At 40.6% G+C, this 20,369-nt stretch overlaps 1 protein-coding gene across 1 annotated transcript in view; it reads left to right on the top strand.

The window, feature by feature from the left end:
• Window positions 1-1,009: 1,009 nt before the first annotated feature.
• Window positions 1,010-20,369, top strand: part of LOC131220124 (receptor-like protein 15) — a 38,774-nt gene continuing 19,414 nt past the window's right edge. Inside the window, exon 1 of the mRNA XM_058215096.1 lies at window positions 1,010-1,507. Within this exon, the coding sequence (XP_058071079.1) occupies window positions 1,153-1,507 (355 nt within the window). The 5' untranslated portion in view covers window positions 1,010-1,152. The remainder of the gene's footprint in view (window positions 1,508-20,369) is intronic.

Here is a 20,369-nt window from a genome sequence, read left to right as displayed (position 1 = left end):
ACACCACAGGACAAAAATAATGAATGGATATTCACAATTAAAATCCTCCTAAGGCCCACTGTACTGTTTATCTGACATCCAATCTGCTAATTTAGCCATAAAGACCCAGATGAAGGGAAAAAATAAATATCAGCTTGATCCAAAACTTTTATGGGCCACAAAACGTTTTTAATGGTCAAAATTCATTCAATACTGTTTCCTATAATGTGGTCCACTTGAGACAGATATATACTTAATTTTTTTTATCATATCATAAAATGATATATAAAATTATATTGACGGCATGGATGACACACATACATCATGGTAAGCCCCATAGAGCACCGACCACCAGCCCATGGCTGTCAGCAGGAGTAGCCAATCTGTTCCCGATGAAAAGACAGATGGAATGACGGGATATTCAACAAATACATAAATAGAGATAAATAAAGTTTTCAAGTCAAATGTACCATGGGTATCCAGATAACCATCACTGTCACGCGATGTGTACCTATCAGAGCAGTCGAGCCATGGATTAGCCGCGCCACTCTCCTCCCACCGAAATTCTCAAATGCGTCTTCCAAACAGTCACGGATTGCATGTTAACAATGCTGGGCAGTGCTTTGCGGGATCCACATCATGTATGTGTTTTATCTCTGCTGTCCATCCAATTTGCTAGCTCATTTTAGGTCATGAATCCAAAAACTAGGAATATCCAAATCTTACGTGGACCACACCACAGGGATAAGTGGTGATTAAACGCCTGCAATTAAAAACTTCTTGTGGCACACAAAGTTCTGGATCAAGTTGGTATTTGTGTTTTCTCTTCATTAATCGACCATTTGGATGCAAAATAAGCATTACAGTGGCCGCTAGGAAGTTTCTAATGGTGGGCGTTCAATCACCTCTGTTTTCCTATGGTGTGGTCCACTTGAGATTTGGATCTACTCTGTTTTTTAGCTCATGCACTGAAATAATAATCCAAAATAGATAGACGGCATGGATAAAATAAACATTATATGGGCCCCCGTCACTTGGAACCCAACCCAATCTGCCACACACATCACCTCTCCCACGCGTCCCTCGACCCTGACCAACCTTAGAACTTTTACACTTATAAATTGCAGAACATTCTCCTGCTGGAATACAGAGGAGAAAACTAATACAATTTTCATGGATTGGGCATTGGTTATGTGGTTGTGGGCTTTGGTTTTTGTTCAGTACCATAGTCATGGGTGTCTTGGGTACTTGGACAATGAGAGGACTTCTCTCTTGAAGATCAAAGCTTCCATCAATTATCCGAATGGGTCTTCTCTTCCTACATGGGAGGATGGGACTGACTGTTGTCGTTGGGATGGAATCAAGTGCAACAATGCAACAGGCCGAGTGAGTGAAATTTCTCTCAGTGAGACAAGGGAAGACGAGTTGGGAGAATGGTATCTGAATGCCGACTTACTTCTACCCTTTGGAGAACTGCGGAGCCTCGATTTGTCCGATAATTACCTCGCTGGTTGGGTTGATCATGAAGGTACCTTTATCTCCTACAATCTTAACATTCTTCCTTGATGATTTAAAACAGGGTTGCCTTCAGATGTCCTAATAAATTGAATTGCAAATATGTCAAGGTATGTAGTGATTTCTCTTTTCTGAACTGTAATTCTGTCAATTTCAATTTGCACATGAAAAAACAGGGCTTCAATGACAACGAGGATGACTTGGAGACAAGAAAAAAAAAAAAACCAGAGTTGTTGGGATTTGAGGCCTTCTCCTACATAAATACAGGGAAACATTTTTAACCATTGCAATTTAATTCACTCCAGCATCACCATCTGTTTCATGCTGAACAAAAGATCTACCGCAGTGTGTTGGAAATAATGACCCCTGGTATTTCCTCTTCGGCATGATGCATTCGAGGAAATTTATTTATTTTTCTAATGAAAGATTAAGAATGGTTGGGATTTTTCCCATTCTAAGCAGGATCTAAATACAGGACGTCACCCATATGGGATTTTTCCCATTCTAAGAGCACCTTGACCTCAGTTTTAAACTCCTTCAATGAAAGCATTTTTCTCTATTTGGGTTCACTCTCATCCCTCAGGACTCTTGATCTAAGCTACAATAATATTGAAGGACACTTCCCCTCTAAAGGTAAGCTGATCAATTGTAAAGAAATTAAACCGAGATTGATAACATCAGTTTAAAACAATATTTTGAAATGGATTCAGTCACACTTCCAAACATGCAATCTGGAGGTTTCGGATTTGAAATATAAGAGACTGAATTGTTCACAATCCCTTCTATATAAAAGCATATAGATCTTACTGATAGTAGTCCTTCACATGCATATCAAAATGGCATTTGAAATTTCACATTTTGAGATGCTTGTTGATTCTTGCCATCAGTAGTAGCAGATAATAATATTACATCTTCTGCCATATTATAAGCTCAACCGTGGCGAAAAACAAAGGTAGGTTTCAGTGCTTTCTTCCTCTTCTTCTTCTTCTTATTTTTTTTAGGGCCTGAGGTCGATCAAAAGAAGCCACCTTTGGCTTTAACCTAAAGTGATTGAAGAGAGGGGAAGGAGGTGAGAGGACTCAGATTCTGTAGTGATCCTCCAGTGCCAACCATTCATGCAGTCCATCAATCTTTCCAGGTCATCTTAGATCATCATCACAGAAGTGAGGCAGATCCAAAGCTCAAGCGGATCACACCACAGGAAACAGTGGAGATTGAATTCCTACTGTTGAAAACTTCCTGTGAGCTACAGAAGTTTTGGATAAAGCAGATTTTTTTGTTTTGCCTTCATCCAGGTTTATGTGACTTCATGAACAGGTCGGATGGAAAATAAACATGGCGGCCGGACACTAGGAAGGTGTCCACGGTATGTGTCACTATCCCCACTTCTTCATGTGGTGTGGCCCACATAAGCTTTGGATCTATCTCATTTTTGGGTCTCATACCTTAAAATGAGCTTGCAACATGAATGGACTGCGTGGATAAGATACATACATCACGGTGGAACCCACAGAAGCATTCTACCATATTTAGATGCCATTTCATCCCTTAAGAGTTTGTATCTAAACACCGATTCTTTTAGAGAGCTAGACACAAGTTTTGAAATATTGTCCTGATTGAGCAACTACGTGCATCTAGATCAGGACTCTAGGCTGCCACAATTGATTTGCTAGCCCTCCGGGCATCTTTCTTGTTGTTCTCTCGGGAACCGACTACTTCGCTGAGGATTGCTTTATCCGAACCATGTTGCTTTGATTGTTGACAGGGTGGTTGTCAGATGATAACCTGACCATATGTTGGTGGCATTTTACCCTTATGTTGGGGTTTATTGAACCGTGTAGTTCCCTCCTTGAGTTATCTTTTCATGACATCTATAACAGAGGAGAGATTCGTGTGGACGGATTCCAGGAAGGTTTAACAATATTCGAACTGTTTGGGTCTTGGTTGACCATTGGTGCTTTTCCTTTATCCTTGGTTTTAGTTAAGTGGTCTTTGATGATTATTCCCTTCGAAATGAACCTTTCCTTTAGGGCTAGGGGTGAGCCCTTTGCTTGTGTTCAATTTGACTATTTATAGTAAGTTTCTTATGTGGCTTAACTAAATTATTCTCTTAATTTTTCCAAACACTTTTCATGTTGGACAACTCCTAAAGCCCAACAGATGAAAAGTTACAATCAAACCAAAACGTACTAAAAATAGTAAAAACGGAAATAAACAGAAAATTCGACCGTCAATCTGATGGAATCTCGCAAATTCGGCATGGGTAACCCGGCATATCCGGGTTGGTTGGATAAAGTAGCTCGTCCTACCTCAAAATCATATATCCTACGTCGATTAACTCATTCCGGTTTGCGAGATATGCCTGTTTTAAGGTTCTGACGATCTTTATGACTTCTGCTTCCAATCGGGTCTTCTCTGATCCATCTTGGACATGAAAGTTTCCATGACCCGCTCTAGTATGCTATAACGATACTCGAATAAAAAATTATGATCAATTTACGGTCCACCTTTTGGTCCAACCATGCTAAGAAAGTATCTGTGACACATTATACAACAAACCCCTCCACTTGGGAAAAACTCGTCCTCGAGTTACTCAAGGGGCTTGACTCATGATTCTGAGATAACTTTTGATGCCGATGCTTATTAGCTATTTTCTTGTACTTGGCATTAGGCTCTTAGCTGACACAATACATGTACTCATGCTTTCCTTGACTTAACTAGTATCGATCAGTTCCTTCACTTTTGCTGGCAAGATCTGACATTCTTTCTCACTCACCTAACAATGAAGGTGGTTAGGCAAGCTAGACCCAAAGACAAGGCCTATGTGATGTTGGATGTCCCTCATGGGGGGCAATCCATCAAGTAAATCTTTAGGCCAAAATTCTTTAAATTCGTTCAGGAAAGACCTTAAACTTAGGGGAATGTCTAAGGGTTTCGATTCCTCGCTCTTTACCACTACGGCGTATACCTCGCCAACTTCCTTGGATTCCTCTATAAAATGTCGAATGGTCAAGAGGGAGCTCGCCTCCACTTTAGAAGCTTCGGAGTATTTCTCTGGTGCCATAGGGGTAATGATTATTTTTCGATTATCCTTAACGAAGATGTAAGCATTGTCTTGTCCTCGATGGGTCGCATCACAGTCCGATTGCCATGGTCGATTGAGTAACATATAGCATGCTTTCATGTTGATGACGTCACAAAGTATTTGATCCTTATAAGTTTTGCCAATTGATAATGAAACAGTGCATTGTTTTTTTACTTTGGTCTCGTTTACCTTTTTTTATCCATCTAATTAAGTACGAGAAAAGATGTTTTGTCATTGGTAGATATAACTCATCCACCATCACTCTTACGACAATGTTCTCGCTACTGCCACTGTTTATGATTACATCACAGACTTTGTCGTTGCCAGCGCATTGTGAACGAAACATATTGTGTCGCTGTGGATGTAATTCCTTCTATGGGGTGTATTGTAATCGCCTCATAACTAGAGATTTATCACGATCCTCACCTGTCCATTCATCGCCATCTGCTCCTTCCCTGCGGCCTATTCATGTTCATCAAAACTAGGGTCTTCTTTTGTGCCCTCACCTTCAGTGCCTCCTTCATTTATGGTCAAATGGGCTATGGGCCGTTGAGGACAGGTGTTTGATAAGTGTTTCGGTTAGCTACAGTGGTAACAATTGTTCGACCTTAGCCAAACATAAGGATTTGAAATCCTACTCGGGCCCGCTGTTGTGGGTGCTATACATTGATGCCTAGATGAGCCGCTCCCCATATCATAGTTTGCAGTTGTAGGAGGTTGATGATGTTCTCCTACTAGTTCTTTTCCTCGTGCCAGCACTGAATCCTGCATGAGACTCATCATAGGGGGTCGAGTTGAAGGAAACAACCGATCAAGAACTCTTGCAAGTTGCGTTTCTGCCCTGCCTACCAATTGAACCGCTTCATCCACAATCCTGACTGGGTGCATCTAAACTCGATCCTAAATCATCGATCGTAACCCACTTATAAATCCTGTTACCTTTTATGATTCGGTTTTTGACAAGTCATTTCGTATTACCAACCGTTGGAATTCTTCGATGTAGTCAGTGATGATTCGATTCCCCTATCGGGAGTTTTGGTATTGCTAGAATAATACCTGCTCGTAATCACTAAGAAGGAATTATGATTGAAGAATGCGTCTCATCCGTGGCCATGATGCGATAGACGCCTTATTCAGCAGGCACGTGAGAGTTGTAATTGCTCCTAGATTTTAATTTAAACGTTACTAATTTCACCTTTTTATGCTCTAACACGTCTATGTAATCAAATATCTTTCTACTTCGGCTAGCGAATCGAAGAAATTTCTATACATAATGAATCGTTAAAACTAGAAAGTTTGGCCTTACCTCGATAATGTAATGCCCTGTGTTTTCAGGACCCGAGTACATAACTCGTTTCCCAAAAACCCGAGTGTAACCTTAAAGGACGGTCGACTTCGAGTATACATTTTTTTAACTATTAGAGTAAGCAGATGAGCATAGTATGGACAAATTAAGTTATATAGAAAAGTTTGCATTATTATTTGAATATACAAGAGCTGCCCATAATGACTTATACAAACCAATGTCCCCATTCTTACGAATATAAAATGAAATAATATTACATGTGAAACAAGATAAACTGCAACAATCTTGAACTGTGAAATCCTGTAGCAGCTCTTAGCAAATAGAATCATGCACCCTTGTCAACCATAGCCTGCTCCTCTCCAATATATAGGGCCACCTGTACTACTTGTACGGTTGTATATTTGATGGATGAGTGACCAACTCAGTGTGAATTCTCCTCATGATTTCACACCGACGCATTAAATAAACATAGTTATAAAACAACCAGGCAATCAAAACAATACATGATGCAGTTTTTTTATATGCATGGATGCATGAATGCACATCGACCTGGGGATGCACATGCAGTCAAACTTGGGCTCGTCACCCATGCAATCATCGATCTGGCAATGATCATCCAGTCGGATAGGGGTCGATAGTCGATGGTCTTGGAGTTAGCGAAATGATACCCCAACAACCCTAGGGCACGTGCTACAACATACAGAATAGTCATCGGTCATCGCCAATATACTATGAATACATGATTAGCCAGCCATTATTAGTCCATTTACAATCAGCCAATTTAAATAAGCTCACGGTCACTACGGGGAGCACATGGCCCAACGTAGGCCAACGGCTCGGGCATAATGTCCCATTACCACCATCCCCGGCACATGAGACTACCATCTTAGGATGCTTAATGGAAACCAGTCGACTAGTGACCAATCATATTACATTATATGTGGTTTACCATAGCATGGTTACACAAGATAAAACATCGAACCCATATAGGGAAAATATGAAAACAAAACCACGTAGGGTGAGTATCAAAATATGCCACATAGGACCGATATCAAAACCATACGATAAAGATCATCCTTAAAAACCATTGGGCACAACAACCCTGGATGGTAGGCCCACATCAATGGTTAATTTAAATCATCATTCAATAACCACTAAGCCGAAGGTCCATTACTATCACAACTAGTCGAGTTACATCCTAAGTATGGGTATACACATATAAGTGGGGGTTTTCCACTGATGTACCATTTTAAGTTCCGTAAGCAATCCACAAATAATTCACAAGCATGAATAAATGTGAAGGATAACATTAAGCATGTAATGTAACAATTCAATTTCAATAATTAACACATGTGATTATGAGATAGAGATAAATAAGAACTATAACTTAGGCTATTGGGAAAATGGAAAGCTTCAGGGGAAGAATCATCACCTTATACTTTGAATCGCCTACTAGTGTTGCCAAAGGGTGTGTATTCTCTTATAATCAAATCCTATCATGAATTCTAAAGTTATACAGTTAGATCCCAACTTACATGCTATTTAGGGTTAGGGTTTCAACCTAGGGTTTGGACTACCTAAGTTCTGGGGTTTCACTCTAGGGTTTAGTTCATGGAGTTGGACTAGGACATATGTGTAGCTCAAACACAATGTCATGATATGGTTAGTTACAATTTGATGTTAGTGATATAACCAATATTTGTGACCATGGTAATATTAAGCATTACAATGTAATAGTGTAATCTATCTTGTTCTTATTATAAAATTTTTAGATGATGGATGTTACACTAATATCATTAACGGTAATTTATTTATGATAACTAACGTTGGCGCAACAATGTATTGATGTTGTCCTAACTTTTCATTCTAGAGTTCAATCCTAGACTTGGATCATAGGATTGAACGCTAATTGATGTATGGTTAATCGTGACGTCAGTAATGTAAATAATTGTAAAACCACTATTAATACTTGTAGTGTAATCAATGTTAGGTACATGATAATAATAATTGTTATGATGACAGTGAATATTTTAATCTACCGTTAATAATAATATTTAAGAGCGATAAATAGAATGCTACTATACGATAATTGAAATTTTGTTTATACTTAACTAGTTCTAGTGTGAATAACTAACTAATGGCTAATCGTTATTAATTTTAATAATTCTTACAATGGTATTAGTACATTAAAATGGGTCTAGTGTGGGTTTGAAAGATCCCATGAATAAGGTTATTTGGGTAGGTTTGTAAGGGCCCACCTACATTTGATCTTTACGTGTGGCCCCACCGGTTTATGTGGTGCGGCCCACCTAATCTTTTTGTGTGGCCCACCATTTATATAGTGCAGCCCACTGTATATATAGTGCGGCCCACTGCTTATATAGTGCCGCCCACCAGATTTTTCCACTCTCATTGTATGGCCTGATGAAGGCCCAACTTCGGACCGATGGTGGCCCACATTTCAGGCCACACTGCTCATTTCGGAGCCCAACAAGGGCTCGTTTTCTGCCTAATTCCCGGCCCATCTGAGGGCCCATTTGAAAATGTTTTCAGCCCAGCAAGGGGACCGGTTCCAGCCCAACTCGTGCAGCTGATCTCAGCCTAAACCAAGCTGATTTCGGCCCAGTTCTGGGCTGATTTCAGCCCAGTTCAGTGTGGCTGATATGGCCCAAATCTCAGCCCGGTTTTGGGCCTGCACTCGGCCCTGATCCGATGCCATTCATTGCCCGTTGAAAGTCCATTTTCTCAGCCTGTCTGAAGGCCGCGTTCGGCTCAGGTTTGGAAAGACCCTTTTGGTCTAGATTGAGGACTGGTTTTCAACTGTTTACAAGTTGTAAATCCCAGCCGTTTTCAAGCTGACTTTCAGTTGCTTTTACGTAGCAGCTGAATGCTGTCTTTCCTAGCGCACTGAAGCTTGGTTTTGGCTTCAGGCGGGGCCCAAAAATGGTATGATTTTAGGCATGATCCTAGTTCGGTTTGGAGGCCTAAGTCATGGCTGAGCCTCCCATAGGAATGTACTGTTTGGAGAAAGAAAATGGAGGAAGGGAAGTTGTTACCTGTCTGCTCTGCAAGAGGCCCACGCCTCCACTCTCATCGACTTCTCCTCCTCCTCTCTCGGTTTCTTCTCTCTTCTCCATCTTCCTCACTCCTTCTTTCTCTTCTTTTCTGCGGCTTTAGAGGCCTGGCAGAGCCCACGGCTCGACCTGATTTCGTCCCGAGTTGGGACGACTCGGTGCAGCTCCAATGAGGAAGATGATGGCTACCATTAATGGCGTTTCCGACTTCCCGGCTTCTTCCTTCGATCCAATCCGTCAGGACAGTCCGTGTGGGTCCCATAAATCTTGCAGATAAGCTGCCTTGAAGTTTGGGGGAGGTTAGGTCCGACGGTTTAGACGTTGGGGTTTTACGGTGGGCAGTCGAGCGTGGCTGCTGTGAAGACCCCTGCCGTTCGATCCCCTCTCTTCTTATGGAGAATCCTGGCTCTCCTTAGACCGTTGGATTGAATCCCAACGGTCAGGATATGGTCTGTTCGAAGCCACTCCCAAAACTGTGGGTACAAAGGAAACCAGCCGTTGTTTTCTTTCTCTGGTTTTAAGAAAACCCTGTACCATGCAGCTACGAATGGACGGATAATTTTTTTCCAATTTGAACGGTGGAGATGCAAGAATAGGACGTTATACGGATCGCCTTGTTGGCAGCAAGGACAGTCTCCATTTTCGGAACGTTGGTTTTGTACGGCCCGTTTGTACCGTAAATTGTGTCCACTTACATGAACCCCAACGTGCGAAGTGAGCAAGGCTTCGGTCAAGCCCAAGCCCAGAACACGATGGACGGTTTAGATTTCCTATAAGGTCGGTGTAGGTTGGCCACTAATCAGAAGAATGGAGGTCTGTCCGTCCGCTGTCAAACCAAGGAGAGAGAGAGAGGGAGAGAGAGAGAGAGCGATGTCTCTCTTTTCATGGAATTACGGGTCACCAGCTGCTAACAGCGCTGGCACACCCGGTGCACGGCGGGTACGAGTGCACTAGGTGCACTCGCACCCCGTGTGGGGCCCACCAAACTGTTTGGGAGAAATCCACACCGTCCATTCCCTTTGTCAGCACACATCAGAGCCCTGTCCAAAGGATGAGGCAGATCTCAAACTCAGGCGGACCATATTCTTAATTTTCTACTCCTAATGATGAATTTTTTGTTGTTCTAATGGCTGGACCAACTTGAATTTGAGTATCAGCGGAGGAAATGGTCCTAGGGGCCACTTAGTTGGAAATCAGTGGTCGAATTAGGAGATTAATGACTGATATATGTTCAAAACATCAAGTATTATTATTACATTATTATTTCTATCATATATATATATAGGGAAAAGGTACTATGCGCTCGAGCTGATGGGAACGTCCCATGAGGTCGAGTTGTGTGGGCCCCACCGTGATGCGTTTCGAACATCTACCCCATCAGTCAGATGCACCATTCCATCATGGGCCTAGGTCTCAAAAATCAAGTCAATCCGTGACTTGTGTAGGCCACACCACATACAAAAGTGGGGAGGGGCCATGCACCATTAAAACATTCATAATCATTTTTTGAGCCCACCGAGATGTGGTTTGCAAATCCAACCCATCCATTATGTGTGTCCCACTTGGATGAGGGTTCAGATCAAGTTTCAGCAGCATTCAAAACTCAGGTGGCCCCACCAAGTGCTTTTATATGTTTTTGTCATGTCTTCACATGATTTTAGATGGTATGGCCCACCTGAGTTCCGTTTACGACTGATTTTTGGGATATCCCATAATTTAAAGGGACCCATCAAATGCACGATGTTGATGGTCGACACACATCACGGTGGGGCCCACATAGCTCAACCTCACGGGAGCTTATCGTGAGGTCGAGTGCATAGTACCTTTTCCCATATATATATATATATATATATATATATATATATATTTTGATTTATTTTCCCTTAAATTGTTGTTGTGGTTTATGTTCATTTATTTGTCCACTCAGCTAAAGCTTGGATAGAAGTGAATAAATAAATAAGCCCCTTTAGTTTGTCAGTGGCATTTGTTAAGTCTATAAGTTTTCACCAGGCATCGGCCCCAAATTTAAGATGGATTACCCGTATTAGTGGACTTCATGGAATAAATTCCAATTATACTTTTGAGTTATAAGTTTTTGAAAGACGAAGGCTAAATTGATTACAATTTATTTCATGGGCGGATGGCTTCATCTGAGGTTAAAGGTTACTTTTATTCATTGACTCTTTTTTTTCTTTGTAACGCTCGAGTACTGGAAAGTACGGGGTGTTACAGATAGTCTCTTTCAGCACGATCTAGATGATTTCTCCCATGGATTGGTTGTCGGGTAAAGCCTTCATCAAGATCTTCGTCGCTAAAACTTGAATCATCTGGTGTAGCCCTACGATTTACCACTAGAAGTGCTCTACGGAAATCAGGGTTGTGACGTACAGCAACCATAGGTGGTGGAGCAACCACAGGCGGTGGAGTATCGCCTAGAGGTTAAGGCGGAAGTAACACAGCTATAAGACGGTTGACGGTTGACGGTTGCATGTAGCCCTTGCATGGTCAACTAACTCGCTTAATGGAAAGATTTCATTCTTTTCGAAAGATAACGAATTCCTAGATCACCGTCCATAGGATTTTTGTTCATACCTTCGTTGTTTGCCATCGGCCCGAGAGGAAACCTGGATCTGATACCAATTGATACTGGGATGAACTTGATGAGGTCAACCATCGTCTTCCTTAGGGGGATAACTACTTCGAATCCACAAAGCTTCTCTGGACTCCTCATAGAGACTTCTCGAATTCACGAGGAAAAAGTAAGAAAATAGAAATAATATTCATGAAAATTCATAAATTAATTTATATCTTGAATAAACGAGCCTACAACCCTTTAAATAGGGATACCAAGCCTTGGAAGAAGTTTTGGAATTAAACTACAACTAAAACTCCCTAAAATTCGTAACTTACTATAAATAGTAAAATTATTATTTATAGTAAGTTTCCTATGTGGTTTAACAACATTATTCTCCTAATTTTTCTAAACACTTTTCATGTTGGACATAACTTCTAAAGCCCATCGGATGAAAAGTTACAATCAAACCAAAACTTACTAAAAATAGTAAAAACGGAAATAAATAGAAAATTCGACCATCGATCTAATGAAATCTTGCAAATTCGGCGTGGGAAACCCTATATTGCCGGGTTGGTTCGATAAATTAGCTCTTCCTACCTCAAAATCATAAATGCTACGTTGAGTAACTCATTCTGAATTACGAGATATGCCTATTTTAAGGTTCTAACAGTCTTGATGACTTCTGCCTCTAATCAGGCCTTCTCTGATTCATCTTTGACAAGAAAGTGTTCGTGACCCACTTTACATCAATTCCCATCAGCTGCTTTTTTGAGAAACTCAAGAGGTCTTTGTTCATGTTCTCATGCACTATATTCCTAAACATGTTACAATTCTTAGTAGAATGAGTCTTAGTTCCATTATACTTGTCATATATCTCTTATTTGAATTCCTTAAGCTGATGGAATCCTATGGTGGTTTGGAAGCATGATGAACTTGGATTCCAATAGAATGTCTAACATCTCCTAGGCAATAGAGATATCAAAAGTATATTATGTTGGAGTTTCAGAGGAACCTTTCCTTGAGTTTATATAGGGTGAGGCCTTTTACTCGACCTTTTTCAAGGCATAGCACTCATAGAATTGTGTGCCAATTATCTAGGCCATGGCCGCCATGTAACAGTTGTCATGAGCTTCATCTGACCATGTGAGGAGTATTTTCTTTACAACCAACTAATAGTTTGGATCATGATAAGATGTGTCCTTGGATGTGATCATTCATTGTTTGTCCTTTGGGAAGATGTGCTTGTATTAGATTGCCCTAGTTAACAACTCAAATAGATGTTTAATGTATATGCCTTAAAATTGCTTTTGAAGCTTGAAACCCATGCCTTATAAGGTGAGCCCAAAAACTCGACCTTAGGGAGAATCACCAGACAACGATTTTTGGCACTGTTGAACCGAGCGATGAAATGATTGATCATCTCGCTAGACAGTTTTCACGGACTAAACAAGTCAGTTATGGATACCTCAAGCTCAGTTCAGCGGAACTGTATGTGAATCCTCTCTTCCATATCATTCCAGGATTGGATTGAGATAACATAGAGTTTTATGTAACATGTGAAAGTGGTTGCTGTTAAAGAATTCCTGAACAATATGAGTTTAAAAAATCATTAAGAGACGACTTACCACATTGCATGGTGAAGCAACCAATGTGCTTAATCGTAGAGGTCTCACCTTCTTCAGAGAAAAGTGTGAACTTAGGGAACTTGAAATCTCTGAAAAACTCATAATATTGATCAACCCACTCAAAGTATGGTTTCCTATAAATCGGCGGAGCAATTCGTCGGTTGTTAGATTAGACCCCATGTTCCTGAATGAGTCCTATAACATCATCCCTGCCTACCAACTATTGTAAGCCTGATATTTCCACTCAGCCGAGGTGTCACTTAGATTGCCTAGGGTATGTCCATTACACCACGTGATCGACAACCACTGGGGGAGGGGCAGCAAGAGGTTTCCCCCCAAGCACCTTTACCTAGTAATAGTTGTTCTGGACAAGAGAACCAGTCGGAGATTGCCCCCATGTGTCTTTGTCCTGTGATACCGTTGACAGACGATTAGGTCAGTCAGAGGTTATCTCCTTTAGTATTTGGCCCCCTGAGAACCTCTTTGAACAACTAGACCAATTAAAGGTTGCTTCCCCCTATTATCAACATGGATTGGGAATTGCCCCTAATGAACATAATAATTCTATCGGTCGAGGTATTCTAGCTGATCGTAAGATTGAACATATTGGTCACTCTTTATTACCACCACTTATGCAAATATAGGTTGGCTTCAAGGTTCGGTTTGACTTGCTCTTGTATGTAGCTTAGTCGGTTGTTTTGCCTCTCATTCAATTGAATGATTGGGGGGCTTATTGGGTAATATTACTAATTGGAAGTCTCTGGAGGAAATCTTCAACCAATCTCTCGAAGATCTTTAGTTATACACTAATTCCTCTACAAATCTACCGCATATGTCATTCCATTATGAGAAAATGTATGAAAAAGTCATCAAAGACAGTTGAGAAGATGATCTTGTATCAACTTGACTATGGGCTCGAACTGCAAGCCCAAGTATTATTGCTCTTCTACAATGCCATCAATAGAACTGCATTATTTTAAATTTAGGAGGCATCATATTTATTGATAAATACCAAAGGTAGCTTATCGGGTCCCACCACGCTCACCACAAATTTTGTTTGTGTAATTCAATCAAACACAAGGCTACACATGTGATCAAGGGCCTTTACTCGGTTAATGTCTGCAATTAAAAAGTGTGAGCATGCTAGAGTTATACTCGACTTAATGCTTGATTGAACGTTGGTGTCCCCAATGCTTTGATGCACCGATTAAGACCAAATTTGAGGATCCAGACACTTTCACAACCACCCATTGTAACAGCGATTAGGCAATTTGCATAAGGGTAGAGATTAGTCCTTCTTGATTGAATAATTTTACCTTACATTCGGGACTTTTCTTTCACCATTAATTACAACCAATATATTTTTTAAAGGAACAAAGATGGCAAATAAAAGAAAAGAATGCTAAAACAATGTTGCTTTTATTAATTTGTGAATGATGCTTATTACAATCGACAGAGTGTCAAAATAAACTAAAGAATAAAGTAAAACAAGAAATAAAAATATGATTTTTTTTTGTATGATCCAATGATCTAGGCAGATAGTCAGCGGAATGTGAACTAAGTGTTTAATTTGCTAAGTAAGAACTCAATTGATAGAAATCTGACAATGGATGGTCGCGGACATTTAATTTGCTCTTGGTCATAAAAATTATGATAGAAAGTAAAAATAAGGACTATGTAAATATATTGTGTTTGGTGAGGGCCTCGAGCTCTTCACCGCGTTCTCCTTTTATAGCTTTTGGATGTGACAAAACTCTCATCGAGTTTACTTGTTAGTCTAAGATCCTTAACAGCCACGGCCTTCTGATATTCTTTTCCCACGTGAGATCTGATCTGTAAATCAAAAACTCATTTTCAGATTTCCACTTTTGCGTGGTCGTGTATATTCGAGGATTTGTTTAGGACAATATTATATCTAAATCTGACTTGATAGAGCCATCTCCACTTATGACCTATTGTTCCCTTGAATATTCATGGAACTGGGGAAATTGGATCCACCAGATGCTGATCGAGTCTCATTCTTTTGACTATAATATCATCATATATTGGTCATCTTCATATATTCAGAATCTTTGTAATCACCACTAGAGCTCTGAACATCTTTAGGAAGATCTCCCATTTTAAAAAGGATTGTGAGAGATGACCTTAGCGAGCATATCCAAATATATGAAAGGATCCTTACCTCCATGGGTCTTTTATAGATGTGTTAGGTATGCTTTCTTCATCATGTGCCACGCGAATTAGGGTTTCATGTCATTTGTTACTTTATTTATCTTAAAAGCATGCGTACGGTTTTGCGCCACCTCATTTATGATAGGAAACATATCGCGAAGGGTAAGAGGGCAAAAGATATATTCAAGCACGAGTATGATTCTATCAATATTAAGTCTATGGTTACATCATGTGGTTAAGTCTTATTGATCCATGTAGGTGTGTCAAAAACGACCGTAAACAATGGCTAGCATAACTTGGTAACTGGCTTTCACCTGGACATCACAGCGGACCTCACAGAGCTTTATGTTACACGAGATACGTATTACATGGATTACACGAGATAGGTCACATGGATTGCACGTAACTGGTCATGCATGGTAAATCTTGCTTTGTATGGTGGGATTATAGGAATCCATTAACCCAAGCTCTGCGTAGTTGTTCACACCCCAAGTATAGGGTTGTGATGTAATAATAAACTCGGTGAGACTGAGGTCGAATCCACAAGGACTGAACTTTGCACGTAATCTGAAAATAACTAGAACTAGAGCTAGAATGAAATGAAATCTAAATCAAGTAAAATATGAAGGAATAATGGTGAAAAATATTAATCTAAAAGTTGTAGAAATCAAAGGTAGTAAACTAAGGTGCCAAGGATCCACTTGTAGAGATCAGGGAGATCTACACTTGATTCAAGAACACAAGTGGACTTAGATTCCTATCTTCAACCAGTTGGAAGGTATAACATTAAAATTCAAATCTGAACTTCCTTTTGATCTAGTTTTCAAGAGATGAGAAGGGTGTGAATTTGGCTCAATTCCATCACAAAACCATGCCCATGAGGCAAAGTAAACAACAGAAGTTAACTAATCCCCACAATCCATTCAAGGGAATTATGAACATTAGGAAAGGTTCCGTCATCCAACCACGTCCAGGAGACGATGGTGAACAACAGGGATTCCTAAAGTCATAATCCATATAATGCATGTAAAATACCAGAAGATATTGCAAATCCATTGTAATTTGAGTCACAACAAACCATTAAAAACTAAAGGCATTCCATATAATCAAACTAGAATCAAATAGAGTTCAGTTTAAACAAAAATCAAAAACATAAAAAAAAATCTCCCATCTCGCTACAAGCTTCACCTCTTAGCCCTAGCTAAGAGGTTTAGCCCGACATGATTAGGCTAATTCTCTTAAACAAAAACATAAAAAATAAAAAGAAAAAAACTTTAACTATCTCTCTTTCTTGCACGTTAAAGCCCCAGGATTGGATAGATTTCTCTCCCTCTCTCTCTCCTCCTTTTATAGGCATACAGTCGGTGGCTGGAGTCGGTTCATGTAGCTTTACGCATCCAGAAACAAGAGAGGCTTGCGTTTGGATATGTTTTTGGGATGCTGAATGCCTCAACTCGGAATTTTTACATTCATAAGAAGGGTCAAGACCCCCTTCTCTATCATTTGAACGGTCTGGATCATCGATCCGACCTTTATCAGAGTCACACAACGGCCCATGGAGCCTACGGAAAACAGGGACGCTGAGATGCTCGGTGGGCCCCACATTGATATTTTTGGAGAAATCCTACCCGTTAATTGGATTCCTGGAGATATTTCAGTTGGGACGGAGTAGTTTTCATCGGGTTTTGGTGCGGTCCACTGCATAAAATCAATTGACCGTTCATCCTGCATTTTTCGATGATCCATATGTATACATGCATAAGAGGATAAACTGCCACCTAGAAGAGAGTCACGCTCCACCTATGGAGAGAATGGACAGTCAGGATCATCGATATACATGATGGGTGGGCCCCACTACTGAAACCGACGGTCGGCGTGCAAAGACCCTGGGCGTCATGAGAGTTTTAAGTTTTTTATCGGTCAGCATTGCGCTGACCGATTTGGATAGGTACGGTGCGCGGCGGGATTATGCACATGGTGCACACGCACGCTTCTTAGTGGGGTCCATCATGATGTATATTACGAAATCCACTCCGTCCATACGTTTTATCCTCTCATTTAAGAGGTTGAAACTGAATTTGAAGCATATCCAGATATCAGGCGGGCCCCAAATCAGGATTTTAGGGGCTGATCTGTCCATTGGGCTACTTCCACAAGGATCCAATGGCTGAAATTTTATATGTACGGTTAATTTATGGTCTTTATATGAAGTTTCAAGCCGAACGGATGGTGGAAAACCTGTGATCTTGTATTCTGGACGGTTTTTCGGTCCATTTAACGTGAGTGGTGTAATTTTCTTGGATATCTGGCGTGTAAATTCTTCGATCTCGGTCCCCTGGGGTCCGTCCCTTGCCTTGGTAATTTATGAGTATTAAATCTATGCTTTTAATACCCTTTTCAGTCCAAGCTCTTTAAATTCACCTTGCAACAAAAACACGATTAAAAATAGAACGTTAAGCATTATCATGAACGTAAAATCAGGTAATAATTGGGGTCTAATATGCAATATTTGACCCTCAACAGTAGCCCATCATAATGTTTGTGTTATATCCACTTTGTCAATCAGTTTCACTAGTTTATTTTAGGACATGAGCCCAAACATGATGGAGATATAAAACTCAAGTAAGCTATACCTTAACACATTCAGAATTAAATAGTGGGGATAGAAATGCCAACAATATTGAAGCCTTCCTATGGCTCACCGTGATCTTTTTATGCCATCTAACCAGTTCATAAGATGACTCCCACTAGATGTAGGAAAAACAAAATATTATGCTCATGTAAAACTTCCATTGCCCACATAAAAGTTTCAACATTGGGCGTTTTCATCCCCATTGCTTCTTAAGGCATAATCCACCTGAATTTTGAATCTTCCTCATATTTGGGCTTATTTCCTTTAGTGAGTTACCAAAAAAGAAAGATGGTTGGATATAGACCTGGCAATGGGCCTCGCTTTGGGTAACATGGATTGCTCTAATCCTACTAATTAAGACTAAGGAGGTGATTGACATGACTACGAATACTAGCTTATTAGCTTATTTAAATATGCTTTTGGATGGTTTGGTAAATGTCTAATTATAAAATTTATTTATCTAGAAATGAGAAAATAAGTCCTCCCATAAGCTAGGGATGGTTCACTTTTTTTTAGATCTTATTGAGCTTAAGTGGGTAAAGGTTGGGGCTTTATCAAAATTTAAAAATACTAAAAACTACCTTCACATATTTTATTTTTTTATTATCTTCCTCTCACTCTCTGGTTTGTGGCTTCTCATCCCCCTCTCTCTTTCTCTCTAAGGTAGCCCACAGGATGGACCGATACTGATGTAAAGTGGGTCGCGGACAGTTACACGGCCAAGATGGATCAGAAAAGGCTCGGTCGGCGACAAAAGTGATCTAGACCATCAGACCTTAAATCGGGCATATCTCGCAATCCGAAATGAGTTATCTGACGTAAAATATATGATTTTGGGGTAGAACGAGCTACTTTAGCCAACCAACCCTGCTATGCCAGGTTGCCCAAGCTGGATTTGCGAAATACCGCCAGATCGACGTTCGTTTCCCTATTTTAATTTCGTTTTTACTATAAATAGTAAGTTTTAGTTTGATTATAACTCTTCATCCGTTGGGCTTTAGGAGTTGCGTCCAACTTGAAAAGAGCTTAGAAAAATTAGGAGAACGGTTTAGTGATGCCAAATAGGACACTTACTATTTTTCGCCAAAAACCTTGTGCACTAGTAGACATCACGACCGTCTATAAATAGTAGGTTTACTATTTATAGTAAGTCACGAATTCTAGGAGTTTAGTTGTAGTTTGATTTTAATTTCTTTCCCATTGCTTGGTACCCCTATTTAAAGGATTATGAACTCATTTTTATGAATTCATTAATCAATTTCAAATTTATTAGAATTTATTTCTATTTCCTGCTTTCTTTCCTCGTGGATTCGAGAAGTCTCTCTGAGGAGTCCAGAGAAGTTCCGTGGATTCGGAATAGTTATCCTCTTGAGGAAGACGTTACTCGACCTCACATCCTCCCCTACGTTAGTTTAGTATCAAAATGAGGTTTCTCCTCATATTGATGGCTTCTAACGACGGGTCGGGCAACAATCCCAGGGGCGGTGCTCTAAGGAATTTACCTTTAATGGTCGTAGCTTTTGAAGCAGAACAGCAAGAGAATCGGCAAGCCATGCAAGGGATGAAGGCTTCCATCGACCGCATAGCGGATCTCTTGGTGAAAACCCTAGGGCAACTCCGTGTTCCTGGTGGCAATCCTCCACCGCCAATTGATGAAACTCGTAATCGCCTTAATCGCAAGATAGTACTGGCAGTGCATCCAAGGGTCATTCCTGAGGAGGGGGGATCCAATGAGGAGGAAATTGATGAAATAATCATCTAACACTCCTGACAAGGTGATCGAGTAGATCGGACAAATCGAGAATTCAAGATGCGAGTTGATATTCCTAACTTCAATGGCCAACTACACATTGAGGATTTCCTCGATGGGCTTTCTGAAGTTGAGCAATTTTTCGACTATATGGACATCCCTGAAGCAAAGAAGGTCCAGCTCGTGACCTACAAGTTGAAAGGCGGAGCTTCAACTTGGTGGGAACAACTACAACTCGTATGAACCAGGCAGATGAAGCACCAATCCGTATATGGCAGCAGATGAAGTAGCAACTACGTGCCTGATTCCTCCCTAGCGATTACGATTAAGTATTATTCCAACAATACCAAAATTATCAACAGGGTAGTCGGTCGATGAGAGAATACGCATAAGAATTTTACCGCCTAGTAGTGTGTAACGATTTGGTCGAGATTGAATTGCAACAAGTCGTCTAATTCAACGATGGATTGCATATGGCTATCCAGGATCGGGTCCAGATGCAGTTTGTCTGGGTTGGCTACTCGGGTAGAAGCGCAACTTGAACATCTTAACACATGGACCTACCTTACTGCAAGGATCCCTGCGGCAGGTCCGCCCCAAGGAGCTCCACTGCCCAAGGGGAAGAAGCCCGTAGGATCACAGACTCAACCTCCTAC

This window comes from Magnolia sinica, chromosome 12 (assembly GCF_029962835.1).
Source record: "Magnolia sinica isolate HGM2019 chromosome 12, MsV1, whole genome shotgun sequence".
Classification (NCBI taxonomy): domain Eukaryota; kingdom Viridiplantae; phylum Streptophyta; class Magnoliopsida; order Magnoliales; family Magnoliaceae; genus Magnolia; species Magnolia sinica.
This window is presented reverse-complemented; position numbering and strand designations above follow the sequence as displayed.